Below are 27,899 nucleotides of genomic sequence, written 5' to 3'. Positions count from 1 at the left end.
GCGGCGCTAACTTTAGCGAGGATTGTCTACTTCTTGTTTTTTTTTTTTTTGCCTCCACAATTCACATAAACATAAACTTTCCCCCTGGAGGCCACTAGGTGTCACTGTTGCATTACAAATAGAGCAAATTAAGTCAAAAACCAACTCAGGGCAAAAAGTTCTGGATCAAATGTGCTAATTAAAATATTTGCTCAGCTGACAGTGGAGTTATTGGCTGGAAATGCACCAAATTTAAACGAATATCTTTGATACCTTAAAGGTGCATTAAGGAGTTTTTCAACTTTAAAAATACTTATTTTCCACCATAAATATGTTACACATTTTTAATGATGTGTACAATGTGCTCTGACATATTCATTACAAGTACCTCTAACAGCGCTAAATTGTCACTTGAAAGTTGCAGTGCCGGTCCGGCTCCAGAATTTTTTTGGGGAGAATTTGAAAGGAATGACGTAATGCGCGCTCCGGCTGGTTAGGTTTCATTTTGTCCACCATTACTCCGCCAGATGCTTAGTGAGCAACAACTGAGCAGGAGCTTCCAGAAAGTAAGAACAGACTGGCTTCTAGCACTGCCACAGCTCCACACAGACTCCACCAGGGAGAAGACACTTAAATCTTACTTGAGCGCTTCTAAACGAGCGAAGACGGAGTTCTCCTCTTCCGTGCACGCGAGCCACACGGAAGAGTTTTTCACTAAGCTGCATTACACCCAAGGCCTGCAGGGGGCACTGTTTCACATAAAACGTGCAAACTCCTTATGGCATCTTTAAAGGTGCAGACTAACAGAAAAGAGCTAAAATAAAGAAGGCTGCGTTGCTCATTAGCCAACCTCAGGAACTCATCTGATTGGCTGTGAACCAGGAAGTCGTGACAGTTTAGTCCCGCCCACCAAAGTTGTTCCTAAGGAAAAAAAAAAAAAAAAAAACTTGACCAAGGCATTGTTGATGGACAAGAAAGATTGTTTAAAGGAAATCTTTCTTCAGTGACAGGTGAAAAACGGGAATGATTTTGATTTTGATGGTAAATTTAGCTACTTTTCAATTAGGGATTTATTTGGAAATTGAGCAATTCTGCAAATTGGACTTTATCGCCTTCACCTTTCCGTCCTGCAGATGCCTTCTTCCTACTGATCAGGACTTGAACTGTCCGTGAAGGAATCAGCTCCGTCTCTTCTGAACTGCACAGCATTTCGGTAGAAGCACCTGTTGGCCGGATCCTGTATTTGGACCTTACCTGGGCTCCTGAGTCTGAGTCTTCTTCTGCCTCGTGCAGCCGCTGCGCTCCACCGACCCTCGTCCAGTAATTACTTGCGGTATTTTCCATAAAGCCGACTGCGGGAGAACGCCGTGTGCCTGATTGAGCAACTTCGATTCGCTTTCTCTTTTTTCTTTTTTCTTTTTTATGAACGCGTGCTGTTTGAGTATTCATGCGGAGGCTAAATGTAGTGGAAACGGCAGCCTGATGTGCCGCCTATTGAATAAAGAGGAGCTTTTTACAGGCTTTTCCAAGAGAATGAACAGTTTCTACTTTCTGCCCCGAAATTGAGCTTACTCTAAGTAACTCCGCGTATTATTTCCTGCCGGAATGAGGCGAGCGCTGGAAGTCTGCAGAGAGACGGCGGGGCAATTATGTCTGCGTTTCCGACATTAGCGGCGGCGTTTCTTTATCGTGACGACGGACAGGACTCGGGCAGCTAAGCCTCTTATTACAAGTGCTCATTTAAATGTATATGGCGCTGAAGGAAGCGCGGCCTCTAATGTCATGTAAAGCCTCTTGTTACCCGGCGTCACGTTCGGGTGCCGCGCCCCGCCGTGCGGCTCGGCGCCGTCCCCCGGTTTATTCTATCCCCCCGGACGGAGGCGGCGGCCGCACCTTCAGCAGAGAAAAACAACCCGGTGGAGGATTTAGGGGAAGGAATCTCATCGATGTATTTTAAGTGACCATATTTTCTTTCCATTAGAAAATAGGCCGAAAAAATGTGATGCTAATCATCCAGATGGCTGTTATTTTTGTTGTATTTATTATTCTAATGATTTGTTGCAACCCGCGTTTGAACCCTTTGATTTTAGGAGGCACATCCCATTTTCTGCTTAGTGCGCCCGATTTATGCAGTTTTCTGAAAAAGATGATTAAACCATAAAGCTTTTTCTCGTCTAACGTGCCATATTTAGTGTTCTGTTTCTGGAAATGACAAACTGGGCCTGATTTAGATCGATTTGCTGGACTGACCGCTGAGTTGAATGTTGGTGGAGAAAGCCATCAAGCTTATCGGTAAAACTAAAAAATGTTTCACCATTGGCACCAAAAATGACGACAATCTTCACAGTAGGTTTAGTTTCTGGATTAAAAGTCCTTAAAACACCCCAATGATACAGCTACAGTCTACATGCATGGTTTTCTTTTGACAGCACGGCTTTGACAGCTAACGCTAACCTGCTAGCGGTGAGTTAGCTAGCTGCAGTGTCGCGTTTTGTCTCCTGCTCTTCTGGAAACTGTTAACGTCAGCGTTTCAGTGCAGTTCCCTCGTGGTCGTAGCTCTGTAGGAGATTTCCGTTCAGAATTTACTTTTCAAGACAGATATTCAGTTAACGCGTATTTTAAAGCCCTGCGGAGACTTAAAGACTCTTGCTATGCTAGTTTAGCATGTATATGTTTTGGCACCGGCTGATTTTGGGCTGTCGATGTACAGCAGAGTTTTAGCGACTGTCGTTATGAGATCGGACCCAGCAGGATGAATCGTCTCATCAGGAGACAGAAACACAGTCTCACATTTAAGGAAACTGGTAATCAGTAACAATACTGGACAGAAACGTCGATTACGATGATATTTAGCTTTAACTACTTGTAAATTAGATCCATTAAAGTGACAACTTTTCTCATATCTCTATATAAGTGACATTATATCATCATATTATTTAACACTGTCATAATAAAGCTTATATAGTTTATAGCTTATATCCCTTCTACTTTAAGATTTATACCTTCTAGTCCTGAAATTGTATTTCTTCTCTGTTAAGAGGACACATTAAAGCTATTATGCGGGGATGTCTGATTCATTTTAGATCAAAAAGCTACATAAAGGCCTGAGTCAACCTCACAAAATCCATAAACAATCACAACTTCAGCACTTTTTCAAAGAAAAATTTCAACATTGTACAATTTTTCATTTTTAACTTTCTACTAAATAGAGTGAAATACCAAAAAAAAAAGTATTTTCTGTTTTATTGCAGGCAAGAATGGAACAAATTTCTGAAGATTTGTCCCTTTTGGTCTGTTCAAAGACTCTCTCTCTGCTCAAGACACACGATTCACTATCTTCTAATGTGACTTCGTGATCAAAATAAGTGCTTTTTTAATGACCACCGCTCTAAAAGATTGAACATCTTGGAGGAATGGTGGATTCCTTGGATAACGCTGCTCCCGAACACGCCGTCGCCTCTTCCTGAACTCCCTGAAAACGCCGTGGCTCCATGGAAACGGAAAGAGAAACCGTCTTTAAACGACTGCCTTTTCTTCCACCTTTCATCTGGTATTCAACAGATAAAGAAGGACTGGCGTTGTTGTGGTGGACAGCCTGGTGAGACGTGGAAGGGACGTGGAAAGTTTGTGTAAACTTCCCTGAAAGGCTTTGAAAAGAGACTGAAGTTCTCTTCATGATGGAGGATGTTCATTTAAAGCATCTTATTCAGGTTGTGTGGAGATAAGCGGAGCAGTTTACTTCAGAATATCTGTATTTGAAGTTCATTCTGGTGGAAAGGTTTCATCTGTGAGAAGACTTTATTTTATTTTTGCCTCATTTAGCTGCAGTCCAGGCTTTTGGAAACGGACTCGGATGCGATTTGCAGTTTTTTTGGAGTAAAATCCGGCTCCTGATATCGTCTGTAGACGTCATGATTCACCCTTTTCACTTGGTCTGGTATTAAACTGAAATAAAAAACACAAAGAACCGCGGCATAAACCAAAACGCATGCTGTAAATGTGAAGATTGTCCTGATTTTTTTTTTTTTTGAAAAAACATCTTCAACTGATGCATTTAGGTCAGTCCTGGATTGAATATTCATCTGTTGCAGGAGACAGAAAAGACTTGACAGGAAGCACTTAAAGCAGCTTTTCTTCCATCGAGCGTCTCCTCCGGCACTGGAAACTACATCTTCATATGCAGCGGTATCCGAGCGCCGGCCGTTTCCCCGCCGTAATGCAGGTGGGGGAGAAAAAAAAAAAACTAAAAAAGGCAGGCCTCCGTCTCCTTAATTAGCGCGATTGGAGCCTCGTTGGACGAGGTCTGTTTTTATTCATCAGGCTCCATTCAGCGGCCACTCTCCTCGTGACGTCTCCAACAATAGCATTAACAGGCCGGCCCGCCGCCGCCGCAGGTTTCAGAGCGCCGCTGCAGATTGCGGGAGATGGAGCGCCGTAATTGATGTCTCTGTGGAGAGTGGTGGGAGTGTGGAGAGCCAGATTAAATGAGGAATGAAAGCAGAGAGCTCGGCCTAATGAAAAGGATCTGCTCTTGTCCAGAGCTAAACCACCTTCTTCTTTTTTTTTTTTTTTTTTTCCAGCTCTAAATAAACCGGCGGTGCAGAGTTTACACCGTTCCTCTGCTTCCTGTGCTCTGCCGGAGTCCGTTTCTCTCGTATCGCTCGTCCACTTCCTCTAATCTGCCCGTCCACGGTCCGCTGGGGGCGTCGCTTCGGGTTATCCTGACGCTTCGGCGCCGCCGGTTCTGCCGCTGTGTGGGAATTCGGTGAAATCTGAGGCACATTAGGTAATCAATGACCTTTATCAACCTTTAGCGCGAGCTGAGGCAACTTCTTCCACCACCAGGGACGGGTTTTTCTTTTTTTGTGGTTTAGCAACAAGAACCATCAGGGACCAGTAATGAAACAATTTTACACCCCAGCGTTTGCCCCCCAGTGCCAATCTCGCCGCCCGCCGCCGACCCGGCGAGGGCGGCGCCGCGCTGCCACGAGAAAATTACATCTCTGTCATTTGTCGATTTCAGTGTTTGTAGCAACTTCGGCGAGACGTGGAGGCGAGACGCTTACAGGAAGGAACAAGCAGGTCGAGACGGGAGAGGAAGATGAGTTAGAAATAGCAAGGAAGGAGGAAGCGTCCACGAAACAAATCAGAACCCGGAAAGATGAAAGAGAGTTTTTTGTTTGATTTGTCACAAATAACAAAAAAAAAAAAAAAAAAAAAAACTGATGCAGAGGAAAATTGCAGCTAAGTTTAAACTAATAACTTATGAAATGTATGTTGTTGAGTTATAATATTCTTCAGATGGCTGTAATCCATCCAGATGTTTGGAATTGTAGTGGTAAAATGTGTCGCCAATAAATATGCTGCATGTTTTCTGAAACAGAAGAGTCTTTAAACATGATTTTAAAAAAAAAGTGCAACCAATTTTTATTTATTTTTTTGACAGATGTGATGAATGTTTAGGTGTGGGGAAAAAAAACTATCAGAAAAATACAGATCAAAATAGAGCTTTTATTATCTTTTATAGATCAATTACCATCAAAATAAATGTCACACATCGAATTAAAGCTTTACAGAACATAACATATAGCTAACAAGCTCGAAGACGTTTCAGGAATAATTAGGCCTCTTTGAAAAAGACAATTCTTTATTTCTTTTTGTTTGTTTTTTTTTATCCTGACAGAAAATCGATTGATTTACATTTGGATTGTTTGAAAAATTCTTTACAATTTTGATAACGGCTTCTGAAGCGCTGTTTTGGAAACACTCCGGTCTTTATGTCAGTGCGATCGGGGAAAATGCTACGTTCCTGAAACGTGCAGCCCTCCAGCTGTGCCGTCAATAATTTTTCTGTACATGTGCGATTAGCGCAGCAGGATTAAGTCTTGTGAGGTTTGTGCGCATTGACTACAGTTTAGCTCACCATCGTCTGCATATATGGATTTCCTGCATGTTTATTTCTTTCCCTGACATTCAGGCTACTGTGTTTCTGGTCTTGCAGGTCCTTCTTAACGGGAGAAAGCATGAACTTTGTTGATTCTCGTCGATCATTGACATGAAAACGGAGTGAATTTGCATCGATCGACCCCTCAGCAGAGGATTTATGTTCCATTGAGGCGCGGTGTGAATCAAACCAGCTGTAAATCAGTCCGGTGAAGGTTGCGGGGCAGTGGAGAGCGAGAGCAGAAGACGCCGCGAGCCTTTAAGATCCAGCTGGACGTAGCTCATCCTCGTCTAACGGGGAGTTATGAGCAGGCCTCCATCGCTGGACCCTTTACTCTGCTTTTACTGCCTCGTAAAGGTCAGGAGAGCGCCGCGGCCCGGCCCATCAGTCACGCCGCGGCCCGGGCGCCACCGGTCAAACCCCGCATCGGGACTAATGATTCCGGCGGCTCCGGTAAACTCCGGCATGATGGATCTCTCCTCATGTATCCTCCCATTTCATGATCGCCCGGTCAAGCCTGTGGTCGAGGCGGGTTTTAAAGTGGACGCCGCCGTCGATGTGCTAATTCACTGACTGGAACCAGACACATGGAAGTATGTAGCACTAAAAACAGTTTATCCACACCAAGACTCTCTTTCTCCCCACGCTCTTTCATCAGAATAACGGCACTGATGTTCTCATTTGAATAACAGGCAGTAATGAATCAGGAAGGACACACCCCTTCATCCCCCATTTGCATATCAAAACGCTCGTCTTTCCCTCCATTCTTTAGATCTGTCAGCGGAAAGAAAAGGAAACGCAGAAAGCCCATTTTCCTGTTCTGCGGAGCTTGTCTTGGAGCGTCGGCGTGACTCCACAGCCAGCCAGGAAGCCACCTATGAAACGAGTGGAATCGGTAATCCATTATTTGGACGTGCGCAGCCTAATTGTCCGGGACGCTTTAGCGCTCGTCACATGCTGAACTGTCGAAAGATATTTGGATGAAAAAAACTAACAAAAGGACCTCAGATCTGTTTGTTTCACATTCCCAGGAACTTTCTTTTTATTTGAGAATCATGTGAAGAAATGCAGCATTTGAACTTGTAATTTGGCAGCAGCCTCACGTGAACCGTAAAAAAGTTGAACATTAGATATGTGACATTTCTCAGGTTCTCACCTTTGCGCCTGAATGACAGGGTGTTTGGACTGAAATGACCTTTCTTGTGGATGAAGATAGAGAAAATCAAATAGCGTATGAAGTGAAAATGCAGCAGACTGTCAGTAGACGTAGATCTGGAGACCTTTTTTGTTGTGGTGGTGCTTTTTCTGTAAGTCATGGACAGTCTGTAGGTTTATGTTTCCGCTTCCTTCTGTTATTTTAGCCACTTTTTCTTCTCCTCTTTTGAAGGAAATCGAAATAATCACTTAGATTCATGGTTTTCAAGTAAAAAAGTGCAGAAACGGTGCCCAAAACACAACTTTTTGAAAATGTTTTGACTCCAAATGGGTGAAAATGCAGCTTGCATCTTCATTTGAAACGTCATAAATGGGGTTAAATTCACCATCGATTGCTGATGATGTGGAGTTAATGGATGCTAATGCTGAATGAAACTCCGCCACAGTGATGCTTATTGCCACAAACCTCACTGGATGGTGATTATATTCAATAAACTGCATTGTTCCAGTGATTTTTTTCTGTAAATATTAACCAAAAAGAAAACAAAACAAGTTTCTGAATCTACTTTTCACAAACTTGATTCTGAAGCATCTTAAATCCGTGGCGGTTCGGCGCTGTAGTCCTTATTATCCGTGGGAATCACATCACGGCGTGACGTTGAGCGACCTGTGGCGGCGTTAGCGCGCCGAAAGCACACCGCAATGCACCGACGAAATCAAAGAAGCAGACGCCTGAAAATGAAACATTGGTTTTTGGACGGGCTTTATGAATGCTCAGTCGTTAAGACGCCGCGCTCGCTGAGTTTCCTCGACCTCGGGCGTGCACGGAATTACTTCTGCTGGTAAACTGTAAAGTAAATCAAGTTGTTTTTTTTGTTTTTTTTCTGTGTGTGTTTGTTTACAATGAACCTCCTGAGGCCTGCTTTACTGCAGCGTGGATGCGGAGCGCCAGGCGAATGCATCATTTATAGCAGCCGGCCCCCGGTGTCTCCGCCTCACTCCTGGTTAGTGCAGCCGTGGAGGAAGTGGAGCTTTAGAAGGAGGATTCCCACAGACTGTACGGCGAGGAAGAACAAAAAAAAAAAATCACATCTTCGGTGACGTTGTCAATCAAAACGCTATACTGACCAAACTGTGCAGCTTCCACACAGGAGGCTATTGCTTTTTTTAGTAGAGCGTCATTCTCCGGTCTGTTACTTCCTCATCCGTCTTCCTCTCGTGTGCCGCCGCCGCCGCCGCCGCCGGTCCTCCAGAAAATGCGTCGGTTGTTATTAATGGGATCCGAAGAAGTGGTGTTGGGAAGAATCCTGTACAGCCCCCCCCCTCCCCCGCCCCGCCTCAGCCACCCTGAGTAAACTTGTCAGCTCTGATGCATCGCCTGCACGCGCTCGCATGCAAATCACGCGGAAACCGCGGCGCTTCATCTCAAACCAAACAAGAGAGGCGGCAGAACATCCAGGGCGCCGCGTCCCGGTAGAGCCGCCGAGCCGGAGAGGCTCCCACTGAGAGCACGCCGGCAGAATGCCGCCATTACCGCCGCCGCCACCGCCGGTGGCACAATATGAGGCGGCTAGCCCGAGGAATTATCTTTAATGCAATAAGAAATGAGCTTCAGGGTGGCATTAGCAACACAGGAGGATATTTTTGGTCAGCTTCAAGGGAGATTTTCAGCAAAAAAAAAAAAAAAACTTGAGGACAGATTAGTGAGCAGGATAGCAGTTCTGTCTGGAAGCAGAGTCAACAGTGAAGTGGAATTTAAAAGGAAAAGCCTGTTTCTGAAGGTTTGAGGTGTCTTTAGAGCTGTACCAATAACCGTCTGCTGATTGAATCGATGAGCGGGATTTGCTCTAAACGTGCTGTTAATCCCTGATCTGAAGCTTTTGTGGTTCGGATTCCTCCCAGAAGCCACTCGGTTTATGTTTTTTTTTAACTCTGTTAACAAAGTAGGGAAACACAAAGGGGATGAATTCAGACTGCAAGTTCCCCGCACACCAGGAACGTTCAGGGAACAGAATGGACGGATGAGTCCAGTTTACCTCGTTTATCTGTTTCAGACATACCAGAAATGGGCTTCGTTGTCTGTAATTTACAGGTTTGCTGGTTTGATTCCCCATCTCTCTCCTGAAAGAGTCCTAGAGCAAGACACTGAACCCCGGACTGCTCCCCATGGACGGACTGAGCCTCTCCATTTCTGTGTGAATGGGTGAATGTGATTAATAATGGAAGAAATATCGTCCGATCGGTTGAATTCTGAGGACCAAAAGAATAAAACTTAACTGGTGAAGTTATCGAGATTTCCTCCGACTCTGGTGATTCCAGAACCAGCCCCCCACCCCTGACTGAGTACGAAGGACTCACAGTGTTAACAACGGGTCTGTATAAATTAGAAAAAGAAGGGCAAAATGGCTCAGTGGAGTATTTAAGGCTTTCAGTTTGGCGGCCGTCCAGAGCGGAGGGGATTTCAGTCGTCAGGAATCCGTCACTGCCCCGTTCCGCATTATCGTCTTGTAAGAGTAATTGCGAACGAGCGTCCTTGTTAAATGTGCGTATGGATGATTTAGGCGGCATCTCAGCGCTGCGCCGGCGCCGTGTGATCATTAAAAAGCCATCGGCAATCCGGGCGCGTTTGATGACTTCTGCGCCTCGTACTGTACGGCCTCGCAGAGGAAGACGTCGCTTCGCTCCGATCCTCTTGTTCTGCGAGCTGAGGCGCCGCGTGTGATCTGTTCTCATTATCCCCGCCCCTTCGCCGGCGCCGCTGCTTCGTTCTCCCCTCCGTCTGTTGGAGGGCTCTTCAGCCGGCCCACGTTCTTCAGTCTCACCCCCTCTAATTTATATCCCCCCCCCCCCCCCCCCTTCTCCAGGGTGAATGCTGCGTAAGAGGCTTGTGTTTTCCTCCCGCTCCATCACAGGCGTATTTATGATGCTCCTGCTGCGCCGGCGATTAGTCAGGGTCGCCGTCTCGCCTCGCCGTGGAAGCCCAGCTCCGTCGGACGGTCGTGCCGGAGGTCCGGCGAGGAAGCGCTGCACCTTCGGCCATTTATCTCCCTCCCGGGCCTCTCCTGGCTGCCTGGCAGCGTCTCCCGGCTCCAGAGTTATGCTCTCACTGCGTCTTCTACACTTTCACCCCCCACACACACACACACACACACACACACACACACACACACCCTTAATAGAATTCAATTAACACCGTCTATGAAGTCTGGGGTTTTAAACCAACATCTGGCGCTGAAATTAAACAATCTCCTCCAGCAAATTACAAAGATGAGGAAAGAAGAAAAAAAACCTTTCCAGGTGGAGGAATTAAAGCATCTCCAGGTTATTCATGAGTGTTGGAAGGGGGATTGGAGCAAGTGCTCAATGTTAAGGAGGTCACTGTACTGGACCGAGGAAATGGTGAAAACCGTCAGTGGCCGTGGCCTTTGGGTCAGGGCTGTCCTGACCCCGATGCCGGTACGATGTTTCAGATCCGAGTATCAGTCGATCCCGGCTAGCATCTGTTAGTCTGCATTGAGTTTTATTTTGAAAAAATGCTTCAGTTCTGTCAGTGCTTCTTTCCTGCGTCCCACTCCGTCACATTTCATGCACTTTTTGCCATGGGAATGAACTCCAGACTGAGGTGGTTAAGAAGAATCAAATGGATGGATTGAAAGCTTCGTCTCTGTTCGTTCGGATTCGGTGTAAAATGGACTGTTCTACCAGCAGTAATGGGTCTTCATCATCCACTTTGCCGCAGTTTGGTTTGTACTTCCTCTATCGGGCGGACGTGTCTTCACACCCTCTGAAATACGGCCGAACCACTCGGGACACGTAAAGCATATTTTTTTTAATTTGAGTCTGATTCTGCTAAAGACGATCTTCGCTGCTTAAGTCGAGCCACCATGAATATTTTCCGTCCAGATAATTGGCAAAGCGGTATGAAGCGTTTCTGCTGAATTTAAAATTCAGCAGGAACTTTATGTAAAGGGAAGATGGCAGGTGATGCTTCGCGGACTGCGTCCAAACAGCATTTTCTTCTGGCACAGAAACCTTGGCGGAGCGTTTGATGAAGCGCCTCCGCCGAGAGAGAGAGAGAGAGAGAGAAAACATCGCAGGTGTGCAGAGTTTCTTTGACAGCGAGATAATTAAAGTTGGTGTACGGCACATTCAGAGGTTTTACTCCTGGACGCCTTTTTACGAAATCTCCGCTCGCGTCATCGTTGGTTTTTGAGGCTCGACCATGAAGCCGTTTTTCAGAAGCCAGTCCTCTCATGAGGCTCAGGAAAAACATTGTTTTGTAGTTTTATAAATCCACATTCGCTCTGGATCGGAACATGTTGATTTGCTGTTGTGGTTTGAGGATGAATAAACGTCGTCACTTATATAAGCTGGGATGTGGTAGATGAAGACGGAGAGCGAGAGACTCCAGTTCTTCCTCCCAGATTTCTGCCCCGTCATGGGGAAGCCTCTCAAACGGCATTTAAAGCGTCACTGAAAGCGGCATTAATGAGATTTTTTGCTGCCTCTTGCAGGCTTTGCCGGATGTTTAGTGAAATCCTGCTCATCCAGCGGAGGGACGAATCCCTCTGATCAGCAGGCTCATAGAAAATTAGTCGAAGGAAAAAAAAAGGAAAAAAACATTTTGCGGCCCGCTAGCGCCATATCTGACGAAACACTGAGGACGATCCCGGGCAGCGAAGATCCGCCCGGTTGTATCGATGAGCAGGCAGGCAGGAAAACAGAAGATCCAGAGAAGTTTGACTTCTGTTCTCAGTTCCTGCTCTTTATTGGACGGTTTAAGAGAAAGAGCTCAGAATGCGTTGAGACAGGAGGACGAGCCAAACACAGATACGACATTCCGGGAGCGGCGTCTCGCGACGAGCGCGGATCTTGTTTGGCAAATTACCCTCGCCGCCGCTCAAGGAGAAGGGCGTCTGGTTTCAGGTGCACTTATCCGTTTGCTCTGTCGGCTGTGACGGCGTCTCGAGGGGCGGCGGGCGATCCACGGGCCTGCTCCACAATCGCCCCTTGATGAGCAATTAGCATTCCCGACGCTACGTTCGCTAGCTCATTAGCATGCGGGAGTTTGAGAAGAAGAAGTCCCGCGTTGGCTCGATTCCCCCGACGCCGCGCAAAACGCAAATAATTCATTCCCACAGCGGTTACGCCTCTTGCCCGTGTGACATTGACAGATCCATTAGAATTTTATTTGTTTTTAAGTAAACATCTCGTCTGGCGAAGCGGCTCGCGCAGCTTTTCTAATTACGCCGGCTCACCCGGAGAAGGAGGCCCGCGCCGGGGAAGCAGGAGGAGGCTTGGAAGGATGGTTTTAATGAGGGGAATCATCGGAACGTGTCTGATGGTGACATTTCCTCCCGGAGCTGGAGGGCTCTCCATGAAAAAAAAGAAAAGCAAGGCCTTCACCGCGGGCCTCGCTCCCCACCGCCGCCGCCGCCCTCTCTCGTCCGCCGGCACGCCGCGACACAACAAGCAGCCGGCTCACGCAGGAGGCAATTAAAAAAAAACCCCTGATCTGCTCACGCGCCCGGAAACAACGCCGGCTCGGCCGCTGGTGCTGCTGGTGATATTTGTTTGTCAGCAGGAACATGTCAAAGCAGTGGCCCTGAAACAGAAGTCTGGGAAGCGTAGGACGCGTCTCCATCCTCCAAACTTTCACATTTCTCAGGAAAACAGATGGAACTTCAAAACGGCAGACAGAAGAGCGGCGACACGGGGAGAGCGGGGCGAGCAGGACGCCGCTGAGCGGAGCTGGCAGCGAGTCAGAGCGGCTCTTTAACGCCGGCGGCTCTGCTGCCAAGGCTTTAATTCGATGCGTTAGCGAGGAGGGTCCGGGGACCGCGGCGGCCCGTCTGCCGGGCCGGGGCCAGGCTGAGCGATGGGTGGATCTGCGGCGGCCCCCCCCCCCCCCCAACGCCGCGCCGTACGTCTTCTAAATGAACAGCCCGCCTGCGTCCGGCGCCGTCATTCCTCAGCTCAGCCTCTGGCGGCGGGTCCCGCGCCGCTCTCCGGCCGGCTGCAGCCGTACAAATCACGCCGTGTTTGTAAACCGAGGAGGCTCGTTTCGGTCTGCAGAAGCGCGGGTCAAAATGATTCAACCAGGAACCAGGATCACTGGGTTTTTTTTGTTTTTGGAAGGCTGGCGCTGGAAAAGAACCGCGCTTCACAGGTTGTAAATGAAACAGATTATCGGTAGAGATGTATGGAGTCGGTATCAGGTCAACTCTGAACCCTAACCCTCAGGTCTCAGCCCTCTATAACAAGCTAAATGTTCAACAAGGCACACTGGACTGCCAGATACCTTCTTAAATATTTTCTTTTATTTAACATTTAGATCATAAATACTTTATCATGCTTGGAAAAAACTGTTATTTTGGCTTCAGATAACTACGTACTTGAAAGTATTTTATCTATATGATAATGAGACAAACTGTAAAGGAAATAATATGAAGTAGAAAGTGTTTTTATTTCCCAGCAGATTATGCTTTCAACCAGTATGGCTGTTTTTGTTTGAAGGTGGATCTTTCTAAATGCGAACTGAAGAAGGCTAACAAGACGGTTAAAATACAGACGCGTCTTTATCGCAGCCTTCTGGCTTCACTGAGCCCAAACATGGCCGACAAATGTAAACACTGCTGAAGTTTTATCACGAGCTTGCAAATTATTCTTCGCTGAACCACAGCTTGTGAAATCACCCTATAAAGTCATGTTTGAAATACCAGCCCACATTTAAAATATATGGTTATATAAATGTGAATCATCACGTAAATATGGCCGACAGTGGAAAAATAGATTATGACTAAGATTGATTATGTATGATTTAACAAATCTAGGCTAAAAATCAAGATGGAAAATCAAACAATATCACCATTTTTAACAAGAGAATATAATTCCTTTATATGTTTCTCAGTTTGTATTTGCATATTTTGGACGTTCTTCTGGTTTGATCAGCTGATTGGAGATATCACCGTTTTATTCGGTTCTGTTCCGAGTCTTTTGCGTCCGGTACCGCTGTCTGAATACGTTTTGAAGCCCGATCAGCCGTGAAATCACTTCTCCGTCTTCATTTCTGAATCAATCTCATCTGCAGTGCTTTTCTGCCAAGGACCTCTCGAATTGTGTTTTTCGGGAAAAAAAAAAAAGAAAAAAAATCCCATTTCCCTTTGGGAATCGCTGTTTGTGTTGAAAGCTGGGAGTATCGGAGCGCCGTGGCAGTGGCCAATTAACGGAGGGAAACACTGGTTTTCCGTCGAGTGATTCATCAGTGAGTCGACCCGCCGACACACTCCTGATGATTGATTCTCTGTATTTGCGGCAAACATCATCTTGTCGGTTTTAACAGGTGTTGAAAAAGCTGATTTATTCCGACGGCGGACGCGAGCCGGTCGAGGAAAGGAAGGAGTTCGGACTGATTCTTCTCTGTAGTTTTGACCAAACAATCAGAAACGCAATAAAAACACAGCGAAGGAAGTCATCTCTCTCTGTGGGGATCATTGGGAAGGACCTGAATGAGGACCTGAATGAGGACCTGAATGAGGACCAGCAACACGGTCGCAAATTGGTCCTCCAAAGACCTCGCTATTCATTTTCACATTTTCTGAAGTGTTTTCTGCCCAATTAAACAAGAATACGCCGCGTTAGTTCAACACAAACTAAAGCCAAAAAAAAAAACGAAAAAAAAGAGCGGCTTTCAATGCGTGTGGTTGATGCGATAATGGCGTGATGGCGAACGCCGCCATTAGCCGGCGCACGGGGCCGGGTCACCTTCACAGGCTGAGAGCCGGGGCTGTTGTTGTCCTCCCGTCAGCGGAAGAACCCCCCCTCCGCTCCTCTGGCGCTGCCGCCCATTATTCCTGGCGGTCCGGGTGACCCCGTGGCTGCCGTGTCATTTTCTCACCGCAGGGCTAATTGCGCCAAATGGCGGCGCGTTCGGAGGGGGAGAGATGAGCCGGGCGGGCGGCGCCGACCGCCCGCTGCCCGGCATTAGCTGTAATTTAGTCGGTGGCCACAAAGATTCTGCGGGAGCTTTGACGCATGGAGACATTTATAGTGACCCGGAGCAGAACAATATAACAAGGCTTGACCAATTTCCTCCCGTTAGCATGCTGGCGACGGCGAAAGTTTGTTCCTGACTGAGGTTGGCTCTTTCTTTCCTCCCGCAGCTGGCTGTACCTTTGACGAGGACTCGGACCCGGGTCTGTGTGAGTACCGCCAAGGCCAGGAGGACGACTTCGACTGGCAGCTGATCCGGACCTACAACTGGCCTCACCCGACGCCCGATCTGCTGCGAGGTAGGAGGAGCCGCGGGTTGACCACCGGGGACGCCACGAGGTTGACGATTCAAGAGAGAAAACACTGACAAATATCAAAAATGAAAAGGGAGTGCTGTGAAAATCACTGAATAGAACACATTTATAATGCTGAAGGCGATGCAACATATCAGTAGTTACACCAAAATATGCCCCAATTCTGTTGTTCAATATCTAAAACCCTCTATTTGGTTTAAATTTTGTGTAATCGTTAATAGAGATGCTAATGTTTAGTGGGGAAGTTGTGATATAATTCACACATGGTGGATCTTTAGGTTGTTTTGCTCCAGAATCTAATTAATACAAGCCAATTAAACAAAACTTTATTGACGTGACAACTTAGTGACAGTAACAACTAGCTTCCTGAGGATGGAATAAAGTGACGCTGACTCACGTTTGCTAAAGTCGGTTAAACGAATTATAAAACTGGACACTGGAACTATTTCATGCAACAATTAGTCAATTCATTTACTTATCTGTTGTTGATAAGCACAGATTTGTAGCTTAAACCGCTGTTTTGGAAATTGCTGCTCCTACTTTTTGTTATATAAACTTTAAAACAGGTGATTCAACTAACAAAACTGTTTTGTACTCCTAATTTTCATGCTAGCTGTTGTTAGCATTAAATTGCTAGCTGCTTGCTGGTTAGCGCTAGCTGTTGCTTTCAGCTTGACAGATTAGGAGTGAATGTTTTAGACTCAAATGATCGTTTGCTGTACTTCCAGCACCAGGAAGCATGAATTGGTAACTCATTGACTTTCTTTTTTATTAGTTTAAGTACATTCTGTGCCGTTTAGCGCGACTAGCATCTGAGCGCGCTGGACGATATTAGCGGCTGCTGGCGTTATTTCTGCATTTCAGTTATTTTTACACTTTTTTTTAAAGGTGAATTTCCACATATCTGGTTTGAGCGGTCCTGTTAATGTCTCGTGAGAGCGGCGAGGCGGCGATGGGAACATGGCGGCGCCGTTTTCTTTCCTCATAATAGCTGCTGGTACGAACCAGACAGGCGCTGGTTTTGAAGCTCGTCTCGTTTCTGCACAAAATCCGTCTTCACACTGAGCGCAGCTCCACGTCCGGGCCGCTGACCACAGATCGCAGCACACACACACACAGCAGCTGCTCCACCGTGTGTGTGTGTGTGTGTGTGTGTGTGTGTGTGCGGCCCCCTCCATTGGACTGTGCTCGTGTTGGACGGCTCTCATGTGTGAAAAGCAACAGGTGGAAACGAACATCTGCTCCCAGCAGACTCTTCCAGGCTCCAGTAGAAGGTGTCGTATTGTCTTCACAGCAAATATTCAGAGCGATCATTTTCAAAGAAAACGCCGTTCTGTGAGCAAAGGAGAGGCAGCGGCGTCATTTTTATTTTTGTCTCAGGAACATGTGTGCACAGTCGCTCCTGGAAGGACAATAAAAAAAAAATGAAATAAACCAAGAGAGACTTTTATAAACTGAGCAGATGAGATTCGGCGGGACTCGGGTCTCGAAGCGAGCGTCCCGCCGTAACGCCGGTCAGATCTCCGAACCGCCTTCAGACCGCTCCGCGCTTCATAAACCAACCGAGATCTTTTAAAAATTAACAAGCAAGGCCTGTCACGGCGGCGGCGGCGCTCATCCATTTTAATACCCGCCATTCCGCGGCGACGGCGTCCTTGACGGTTCATCATTAGAGCGCGTAAAGCTGCGAGGCGACGTCTCCGGCGGTCCGAACGCCGCCCCGCCGGGGGCGGTTAATCCCTCATAACTTCCACTTCAGGTTCATTATATTACAATAAAAAAAAGTGATTTATTTTAAAAGTCCCAGCTGGATAGTACGCATAAAAGAAAACAGGAGTTTGTGAATGTGAACACACTCGTCCGAGTCTCTTTGGGTGTTTAGCTCGCCGAGCGTATGGAGCCACGGCGAGGGGCGCCACCTGATGGCGCTTCAAGGATTGTTGCCCCAGTTTCACTTCACAGCTGGAATGGCCGAAAAAGTTCAGTCTTCTTCTCTCTCAATGGTTTCAGGGTCAAATAATTTTATTTACCAAAGAATTAAAAGGTAAAATCGAGCAAAAGAAACTTCAGCTTCTCCGTGATGGAAGCGCCCGAACAAACAGTAATATATAGATGCATATCTATAATGCGTATATGCACAGTGAAGCATTTAGTTTGCGTTCATTTTAACAGTGTTTTGTGCAGGAATGTTGTGTGAAGTGACTGAAGATCCTGATTCCAGGTGATCAGAAAGTCTCCTGCAGATCCACAAACTTAGAACGTGTTGCTTTGGCGAGAATCAAGAATAAAACCTGCTGAAGTGAAAATGCTAATCTTTCGTCGTGTTTTGGGCGACCCTTGGAGCTGCTGACAATGCAACTTTTTTACAACACGCCTCCCAAAGTGGAACTTTTTGGAACCGCTCTGACTCCGTCTCCATGGAAACGAGGGAGAATAAGTTTTCATAAACCCCGCTACCCTGACCTCAGTAAATCACATTTAATTCAAATTCAACCAATGAATTTAGTCCAATCGCTGTAACTTTCCGATATTTTACACTCGCACCGATTTCATGACGATTGGTTGAATTTAAGTTAATATGACGATCGCGACTTCCTGGATGGACTAGTAAATAGTTCTCTCATCGCTAACTTTCTTCCACTCTTTCATGTGAAACACTGAACTGAACTTCTGCTCATTCGTGCGTCTTTGACTTTTCTATAACCTTCGGTCGACACTTCGTGCTGCTACTGTACCGAGGGACGCCCATCAACGGCGCTTATCTGATTACCGCCGCCGACCTTTTAGCGGCCAAGCCAGCCGCCAGCTTCCACGTGAACACACACTCGGCACAAACACACGGCCCCCACACTCCGGCGAGTCGCGGTCGCAGGTGATTATGTGCTGATAGAAGAGGAAATGTCACCGGGGCCACGGCGAGGAGCGCGTCCGCCGCGGTTTAATGACCCACTCCGATCGCCAGGCGGTCATCAAGCCGCAGACTCGGTTTTATAATCACATTTCTGGATATTGAAGCATGTCTGGAGATATTTCACCATCTCCACCAGAATTTCAGTTATTAACAGTGTTTTTTTTTTTTTTTTCCACGGCGGTCTCCGATGAAGCCGGCTTGCCGCTGCTTTTATGCGCTGTGTTGTTTTTCCCCGACGGTTCATTACGGCGGCTCTGCGAACGCTCCCAATGAAATGACCACGCGTTGAACGAAAACAAATTTCCTGAAAAAAAAATAAATAAAAAAAGCCTGACTGGGATTGTTTGAGCGGCAGCGTTCTCGTCTGTTGCCTGAGGGGAAACGTCGGAGTCCAGACCTCAGATCTCGGCTCATTTCGATACGGTCCAGGCAGGATGATTGTAGTGGTTTTCGAGCAGGCGGGGTGGGACGGCGATGTTTGTTTGGCTTTGAAAAGTTACATGTGTTCAGCCAAGCTAATAAACCCTGAAAGAAAGAGGAAACGCTGCGTTTCCGGGGTGTAAAGTACACGTTTCATCTGCTTCTGCAGTAGACAAAATTTTCTCCCGTTTCCATGGAGACGGAGTCGGACCCTTTTCGAAAAGTTCCACTTTGGGAGGCGTTTTAAAAAACACCAAAATAAAAAAAAAAAGGTTCGTATTTTCACTTGACAACATCGTGTAAACGGGAGCTGAGATTAGGACATGTTCCGACCAACCGACCAGCTGCCCACCTCAAGCCCGGAGTGTGTTTTCACCCAACTCCATGTCAAAGACGCAAAGTTCCACTCCGCTGGAGGGCGTCTGCATAATGAACCCGTAACAAGCCCACACCATTCCAGTGGAGACTGCAGGAACCAGAACACCACCAGGTATTGAACTTATGATACTGGAGTTAGAATTATAAGCAGCCAGAATCGAGAAGCTTGAGATTATTTCCATTAAATATTGATTTTTCCAGGCATCGTTTCACGCGCCGTGTGCTCCGATACGGGGGATGTTCTGAACCGTCCACAGCTCCGTGGACGCTGGATCAGGGGTTTATAACATACAGCTCAGAGTCCACGGCAGCACAATGATTTGAAACTTTAGAAAGATGTTGACTGGAGCGTTTCAGTACTGGACCTACGTTGACACTGAGATCCGAGCCAGTCGATCAGTAATAGAGGCATCGGCCTTATTGATGAAGGAGCATCGGCATCATTAGGGCAGATTTGCAAAAGCATTCATGCTAAACGCTGCAAAATGATCGAAAAATGGATCATTTCAGTACGTGGTCTGTCCTTATGAATGCCCATATACAGTAACTGCCATTATTGTTTACAGTGTGTTATATATTATATGGCTTTTGGACGTGGTTTTCATGGTGTTTTTGGCCTGTAAACACATAAACTTTTCTGAACCGTCGTGTGAACGAGACCTACAAATCCAACAATGTTGAAACCAGCTGTTTTATTAAACAATACTCAATGAAATTCAAACTTTTTAATTATACTGTAATTAAAGTGAAAAATGAGCTGATCGGACTGAAGGTCTGGTGAAACCTGACTGATCGGACTGCGTTGGGCCCGCAGGTGAAAAACCGTTTCAAACCCTCCGATCCAGATATAGCTAACCTATCAGAGCCCGTCTCAGCCCGATGCTCGTTCCTTTCCTCTCCCGGCACCGCGGCGTGTCTCGAAAGCCTTTCAACAGATCCATTTCCGATTGGATTTCGCCTCGTGCCTCACTTTTGATTTAGAGTGCGAGCGGCAAACCTTGACTGCTGCTTAACAGAGAGAAGGCAGAAAAAAAATACAGAATCAACATTTGTGCTGCTCCGTGCAGCCGGAAAAGGCGAGCCGCGGCGGCGGCGGCGGGATGCTGGATTTGTTGCCTCCGGGCAGCTGTGAACTTCATCACCTCGCGAGGTGTTTGGCAAATAAACACAGCTTTCAGGGTTTGTCTTCATATCCGGAGTCGGCCGTTCCGTGCGGACGCAGATCCGCTTTCAGATGGTAGAGCCACTAACTGTGACCTCTTCCGGGGTTCGGGAAGCCCTCACACCTTCCCGGCGGTGAGGAGAACGGGAGCGGCGCCCCGGAGGGTCGACTCCACCTCGTCAGGCTTTCAGGAAGTTGTGTTCGGTTCCAGCGCTGTTTATTGTGAGTCAGATTTACAAAAGCTGCAGAAGCCTCTCGTCTATTGAGATTTTATTAAGAGGACCAGGATTTGCACGCCTGTTTGTCACGTGGTTCAGGCCTCCTTTATATGAATCACTCTGCTGATTTCTTTACTTCTCCAGGCTTTTTGGCAACATTTATGAGTCATTTTGGGAGCCTTGTACATGAAAACAGCGCTCAGAGTCACTGAAAACGTTTCCTAAACAGATCCCAAGGTGGAACTTTTGGAAATCCGTCTCCATGGAAACAGAGGAAAACATAACTTTTCTGAAATGTGCGTTCAAATAGTTCTTCTGCATTTACAGTGCGCTGTTCTCCGTGTGCATGTATGCGTATGTGGTTTCATAACAAAAACAAACAGCACCAACTAGTGGCCCAACATGCCAACTACAGCATTTCTGCTGTTTCCAGTCAGATCAGCATGGTTTGGAACTCATTTCAAATCCACCAGTTCTCTCTGAAGCTAAACTTTAGATTCATGAATGCTCCAGTTGATAGTTTAAAAAAAATCTTATAGGAAGAACTTACTGCGTGTGAAAGGTTAACAGTCGGTTTTGCATTTCCGCTTAAAACACGTTGAAAACAATGGGATGAAAGCCTTCAGATTGAATTTACAAGACGAAACAAGCTATCGCGGGGAGGTGTTCCAGTTCTTCCAGGTAGGGAAGCAGAGGCTCCGTCCTCTCATCAGGATATTCTGCCTGTGGTTCACAGGCTGATGCAACGAAGCCTCAGAAGGAGGTTGAAACAGAGGAGGCGCTGCCGACCCGCGGCCAGACCCGCCTCCTCCCGTCAGCGCGTCCTCGCCGGTCTTCCATCTGAAGTCGGTAATGGATGTCAGGGCGGTGCGTACCGGTACGTGCCGGCCGTGCGCCGCCGTTGATTTGAGCCTGACAGTCTCATTACGGCGGAGCCGCTTCCAATCATCGCCCTTTGTGACAGCCTGTTTAAATTCGCCGTGTATCAACACAGGTGGTCCCATCCAATCTGCACTTTACATGTGTTTATTCAAAGGAGGGTCTCTCTTTTTCCCTTTTTCCTTTTTTTTTTTTTTTTTTTTTTCATCCCAGCCTGGAAATGTCTCCACACATGAAGGGAAAGGCAGGCTATTGTCTGCAGGAAGAGGGAAGCTGTTGGCGAATCGTAGGGTTCTCGTAACTCGCAGAGAGAAGGTGTTTTCAGGCAGGATGAGTTGGACGCCCACCTTTCCAGACGAAGGTCCGGCTGTCGGAGGGACGTGCTGAGAGGCCACTTCCAGAAGTCATCCATTAACCATCGGCTGTGCATGGTTAATGTATGACTGCTATAAGGAGGGAGGCCGAGAGCAGCGCGTATGCAAAACACAGGTGAGGAGAAAGAATATGGAGTCTTTTATCCACCGGGACAGTAGGAGAAATGTCCTTTTCTTCAATGTTTCTACCTTTTAATCCTTTTTTTGACAAGTTTTGGCAGTGATGACAGAAGGAAAATAGTGTTTTTTTCAGCTTCATCGATACGGAGTCAGTTCTCTAACTGCCTCGCCACGACTTTTGTGTGCAGACTTTTTTCTGCGATGTTTCCAACGATCGTCCCTCGTCAAGGTCAACAAGTTTAAAAAATGTTAAATAGTGTGAAACATCGGAGCCAATCTTCATTGTATTTACTGCATCTTTAATTCATATTGGGAGAAAAAAGGTGACATTTAGCAAAGCATTTTATTTCATACAGCGGTACCGTGATTCCAGTAAAACAAAGGAAAGCAGTGGCCTTTATCAAACTGAAGTGTTTTCCCTCCCTGCCTCCAGGTGGCAGTTTTGTAATTTATCATAAGCTGTTTGATAGGGAGAAGAAGTATGTGAAGTTTTTTCAAACAAACTTCAGGCAAATGTAATATTTTACATTATTTAAATTATTAACATATAAATTAACAACCTAAAAACTGAATGTTGGTCCATCTGTGAATGTTACAGTACAGAACAGACACATCACAATTGTTATCAAAATGTGATTTTTGCTGCTGACGGAGTGCCTGGACTCACCTGGTGGAGGACCAGAGAAGAGGAATCCCTGGCTTCGTTCCCACCGGGAGGAGCTTTTCCTTATCAGCTGGTAGGATCCCGCAATCCACGCATTGCGCTAATATATATTTTGTGCAAGCTTCAGTCAACACTCAGTGCACTCTAAAAGAACCCAAAACTGAACTCAGTGAAACTTGAATTCAATTCTGTTCTCCAGTATTTTGTTTTGAACTTTACATTTTGTGTTGATTTAAATATTATCCTAATACAGAGAGTAATCTGACAGTGCAGTATTGCATGGTTTTCATTTCTTTATACAAGCCTGATTACCTTAGTTATTTTGATATATTTAGTCATTTTGAATTCTAGGAGAACTCTTTGTTATAATTGTGTGAAAATCATATTGACTCCTAGACAAAGTTTCTACATCGGAAAGTCTCTGTTTGCTGTAGCGTTTATGTTTGGAAGGAAGTAATGTGCACATATTGATAAATTACTTCCAGCTGGCTGGAAAAAAAGGGTTAGAAAGAAAAAAAAAAGAAGAAGAAAACTTCAGGCCATCTGATAATGTGTTTTAGAACAGAGTGCACCATGGTGGCCGATCTAATGGGAAGACTGGTGGAGGGAGGAGGCCAGAAACAGACGGATGTTAAATCAGCTTGTTGGAGACAGAGGATGAACTAAAGACCCACTTTAAGATAAACACGGATTTCTCTGAGAAAATATCCTTCTGTGGAGTTTTATATAATGAAAGAAGCTCTCAAACATTAGCATAATGGAACCCTTTTATCAGTGGGAGGAAAAAAAAAAAAAACAATAGAGTCGCTGTTAAAAAAAAAACCTTACCTCGTTAAATTATGTGCAGGGCAAATACTCACTCCAGATTTCCAATAAAGTCTGAAAATACAAGATAGGAGCTCAAGCATTTATAACTTTCAGCACTGGTGGGATGTAAATACTGGGCTGCAATAATTTAGTAATATAAGTTGAGTTTTCATTGTGGTATCTTTAGTTTTTTTTTGGAAAGATCTTATAGGAACTATTTAGGATTTAATGATAAAACTACAGAGACATTTTTATGAATAAAGTAGAAATTAATAAAGAAAGTACTAGAGAGACACAGAAAACATTTTTTAAACTCAGCATACATTTCGTGATCAAATTCTTTTAACACATTGCTTATTAATTTATATTTCAGTGGAAGTTGGAAAAACATTTTTTTTAAATGAACTTATGAAGTGAGCCTTCATCCAAATCCAGAAGCTCAACATCGATATCAAAATGACCAGATATTTCAAAATAAAACCCTCTAACCTGCATTAGACGCGGGTTATGTTGTCTATTGATCCCAAAATCCATTAACAATCATGCTTTTTAATGGAAGTCACGACACGTGGCCAGTAATTACCAGCGGTGTGCGGCCAGAGAAATGGATTTCATGGGGAATGGATTTCACTTATATGGTGTTTTTCCGCCGTTGGATCAGTCCCCAGAGCGCTTTACACACTTCCACTTGGTTCACCTGGAGCTTCTGCGTCAACCAGCTGACGGCCACAACTCCTGGGGACGTAGAGGGATCGATCGCAGAGCTGCATGAAACTGGAAATGTCGACTTTCCTTTTCATGTGGCACGATTGGCAGTGACGCCGTGAGTTTTAACTTTGGCTTCAAGCTGCTGTCCAGACTATCGGAGGAGTGCGACGTGTCGGCAGACTCTAGCGTCGAGGTGTTTCACAGCCTTTGTGTTTGGCTCGCTCATGAAGTGTAATTCAGACTGTAACGTTTTGAAGACCGCCGCTATATAAACCCATTGAAATGGATGAAATTGGCTTTGATTGGAAAAGCTGACAGCGTTTATCTCCGCTCCGCTGCCGCCGCTGGAAGCGCCGCTCGTTGTATCAGTTAGACTGCAATCAGCCCGGCCGATACGGGCTGATCTGAACGCCTACGCAGCGGCGTCCGTTTATGTCTGGATTCTCACCTGTCACCGCTTTGTTACGGAATGCAGTTTAGCTTTCAGGTGTATTTTTACCCAACAGTGAGTTGCGTTGTGTAAGACAGGGAGGGGGATTGATTTGCTGTCAGGCCGTACGGACGGCCTGTTCCCATGGAAATTTATCTCTACCTTTAGAGATGTCTCGGGAGCGCGAGGCCTCCTTCTCGGCCCGCTGCGTTTTCAGAGCCTCGGCGAGGAGCGCCGGGCTTCGGATTTTGCTCCGCGACAATATGCAAGGTCAGGCTTCTGCGAGGCGCCTCGCTCGCCCAATCGGCCGCGGCCATCACGCGCCTTACCTCGACTTTTTCCAAGGGCTTTAAATTCTTCTCAGAGACGCTAAAGAGACTGCAATTGAGACAACAACTTAGTTTATTGGGCACCGGCAGCTCGATACTATTGATTTGCGCCCACCAGCCAGTGGAATACCAATGACATGAAACATTGCGGCTAAAAAGGAACATGTTACGCCCTTCAGCTTGGCAGGGTCTTTCTGTTTTCTTCTTTTTTTCTTCTTCTCCCATGACAGCGCTCCTTGTGGATCCCTCGGTCGGCTTGTCATTATCATGCAGGAGTCGTGATGCCAAGGCTGTGTGGGAAAAGACACGTAATTGGTGTGCATGAAAGATGCTCTTTCTGTTGTTTTAATAATAGAATCAAGCTTTTTTTTTGTTTTTTTTTCTTGATCCAGCAAAGGCCCCTGATGGATGTTTTATTTATGTTGGATGACATTGGACGCATTGAGGGAACCTGCTAAAGAACACAGTGACGTGGAAGTGTGGGTCCAGATCAGGACGAAGTGTAAAAATAGCAGAGAAAACATTGATCAAATGTGACCTCGGTTTCTCATTTATTCAGTGGGTGTCTGACGACTCTAGCGGTGAAGTAAAGGATGCGGACTGGGGCTTTTGTCATTAGCCTGAAGGCACCGTTACCTGGGGGGGTTGTAGACACTCTGAAGATCTCAGGCGAGCGGCACCGTGGAGCATCGGCGCGTCCGTTGGGTAAGCTAACGTCTCCCTCTAAAACGCCGGGACAAAGTGGTGGAAGCGACGTCGACTAGTTTTTTTGATGTAAGACACTCTCTGACACTCCGTCTCTTTTGCACGTCCTGAAAAATAGATGCGCTTCATTCGTCGTTGGGTTTCGGAGCAGCAGCAGCCACCGGGGGAGCTTTTCTAACGCGCCGCTGCGTTCCGAATTGTTGACGTCGATGGAATGGACCAAACGCGAGCCGTCTCTGGAAGTTCCCCTTCTGCTAGTCGTCATTACTGAATCTGAGAGGAGGGGTTCTTCATGTCGTCGCAGGTGTCCGTTGCCGACCTTGTCTTACCCTCTTCACACTCCTGTTCTGCTTAGAAATCTGGATCCCTCAAGAATAAAGGTCTGGAACCACTGCTTTAAGGTGTGTCTGCTAAAATAGTAACAGTATCTTAGATCGATCACTTTCCCTTTGGACGTCACCGTAATCTAATGGGGGAATCAAAGAGGAACTGCAGGGACAAAAGGATTCCTCATGGAGAGGAAGGTATTTCCCTTTCAGAGAGTACCCTGCACCTCTTAAGTGGCAGTCAGATCACAGACATATTTATAACGCTCCCTGAAATCAATAGCCGCAGGCTAAAGGCATTAGAGGCATTTCTCGAGACTCTCTGAAGGGGAACCGCTCCACCAAGTGCATTTTCAAGTTTACGGATTCTTTAAGTCTCAGGCTGTCTTCTGCCATTTTGCAATCAGAAATATGCTTTTCATGGAGAGAAACGGCTGCAGACTCGAGCCATTAAAGTCCTTTTTGATCAGTTCTGGAGATGTTCTGAAGGAGAATCACTCACTGAATTCACTCACAACTGTGAAGAGTTTGATGTCTGTATTTCCACCACTAAAGGATTCTCCTAAACGAAATGAAGTACAAACACCAGGGAGACGGGGGGAAAATACATTGTAAATGGACACCAAAAACACAATGAAAGTTTTTCTCTTGCAACTGAAACTTTAATGTTCTCCCTAAAAGTTACACAGAATCAGTACACAGCAGTTTCTTTACCTTCTATGGAGTTCTCAAGGTCTCAAATTTCAGTGTCTGTCAGTGGACGCTGTTTTAGTGAATCATTGATTGTGTACACAGAGAGATGTTTAACTGCATTTCTTTATATCTTATTTATAATACACATCCCTAGATCCATCTAAACCATCATAAGACTCTTGGAGTGTTGGAAAACGTCGATACTCGGTGTAGTTTGACATGATTTGAGCTCTCAACCCACTGAGACGCTAACGAACCGTGACGACTGACTGGTGTTTTCCAGTGTTGTTGTTCCTCTCCCATTGTATCGTCGGCTGATTAAATCAGCTGCACCGAGCCGGTGTGCCGGTGACACCCATACGGCTAATCGCCCCACTCTGTTGGGGTAATCGTCTTCGGCCCGAGAAGGTCTGTAAATCAAAGACGAACACGCCCCGCCGCTCCACACGCCAGCGAGGATGATGGCCCTGCCGCGGAGGAACCGTTAATTGAGCGTTGACATTTTGGCAGTCAGTTGAATATTTCTGTATCAGCTTTTCCAAACACACATGAGAGGAGCTGCGCGCTCGGCCGCCCGCCGCCACTTTGAAACGGCGGCGGGGACGCATCGGCGGCGCTGATGGGAACGCACCTTTTCGCATTTAGAAAGAGCAGCAGGGAGATGACGCCTGCTTTTAGAGATCTGCCATTTCAGACGGACTCAAAACGCAAATACCAAAAGTCAGTGAGAGCCGCGGCTCGGCGGAAATCACCTCCCAGCACACCGCCGCCGCCACCGCCGCCGCTGCAACACAGTCGCCCAAGTCGGCGGGAAAGAAAAATCAAGCCTGGCTAAGCGGACTTCTGAGGATTCCCCCCCCTCCCTCTGTCTCTCGGGGGCTTTGACGCGACGCTCATTTCCCCAGCAGAACTTCAAACCGTTTACGGCTCCCCGTCTCCACCCTCTGCCCTCGCGCCCGGTCCCGCTCTGCAGGGCTTTCTCCTCCACGCCGCCGGCTTTGATGATCCGGGGCGCCGAGTGGAAGAAGAAAAAAACTAACTAGGGGAGACAGAATGACTCTTTGCATTTAAATGGCGCATTAACAGGGAGCGCTCTTTCTTGATCCTCCGACTTACTGGAATTTGTCAGCGTTTGCGGGAGTCTGATGAATGTTTCTGAAGGTACAGTGAGAAGTGCTCATGAGCACTTGGCCCAGCCGCCATCTGTCTTGTCGTGTTTTAATGCTCCGAGTTGACAAATCCCAGCCGTTTGCCACAGGGTGGTCAGTGTGGGCCAACATTTCATCGGTTGTAACTCTGGAAGAGACCAAAACGGGTGGCGACATACATTTAGTCGAGAAATTAGCTTCAGCTGCTGCAGCAAGCCGTCATCGCCATGGTAACAAACGAGA

General features: G+C 46.5%; 1 protein-coding gene across 1 annotated transcript in view; it reads left to right on the top strand.

Annotated features, from left to right (window-relative positions):
* Window positions 1–27,899, top strand: part of LOC115409260 (receptor-type tyrosine-protein phosphatase U-like) — a 227,756-nt gene that overhangs the window by 44,090 nt on the left and 155,767 nt on the right. Inside the window, 1 exon segment of the mRNA XM_030120350.1 lies at window positions 15,241–15,369. Within this exon segment, the coding sequence (XP_029976210.1) occupies window positions 15,241–15,369 (129 nt within the window).

This window comes from Salarias fasciatus, chromosome 22 (assembly GCF_902148845.1).
Source record: "Salarias fasciatus chromosome 22, fSalaFa1.1, whole genome shotgun sequence".
Lineage (NCBI taxonomy): Eukaryota > Metazoa > Chordata > Actinopteri > Blenniiformes > Blenniidae > Salarias > Salarias fasciatus.
The sequence above is the reverse complement of the archived record's forward strand: the minus strand, read 5'-3'. Positions and strand labels throughout refer to the sequence as shown.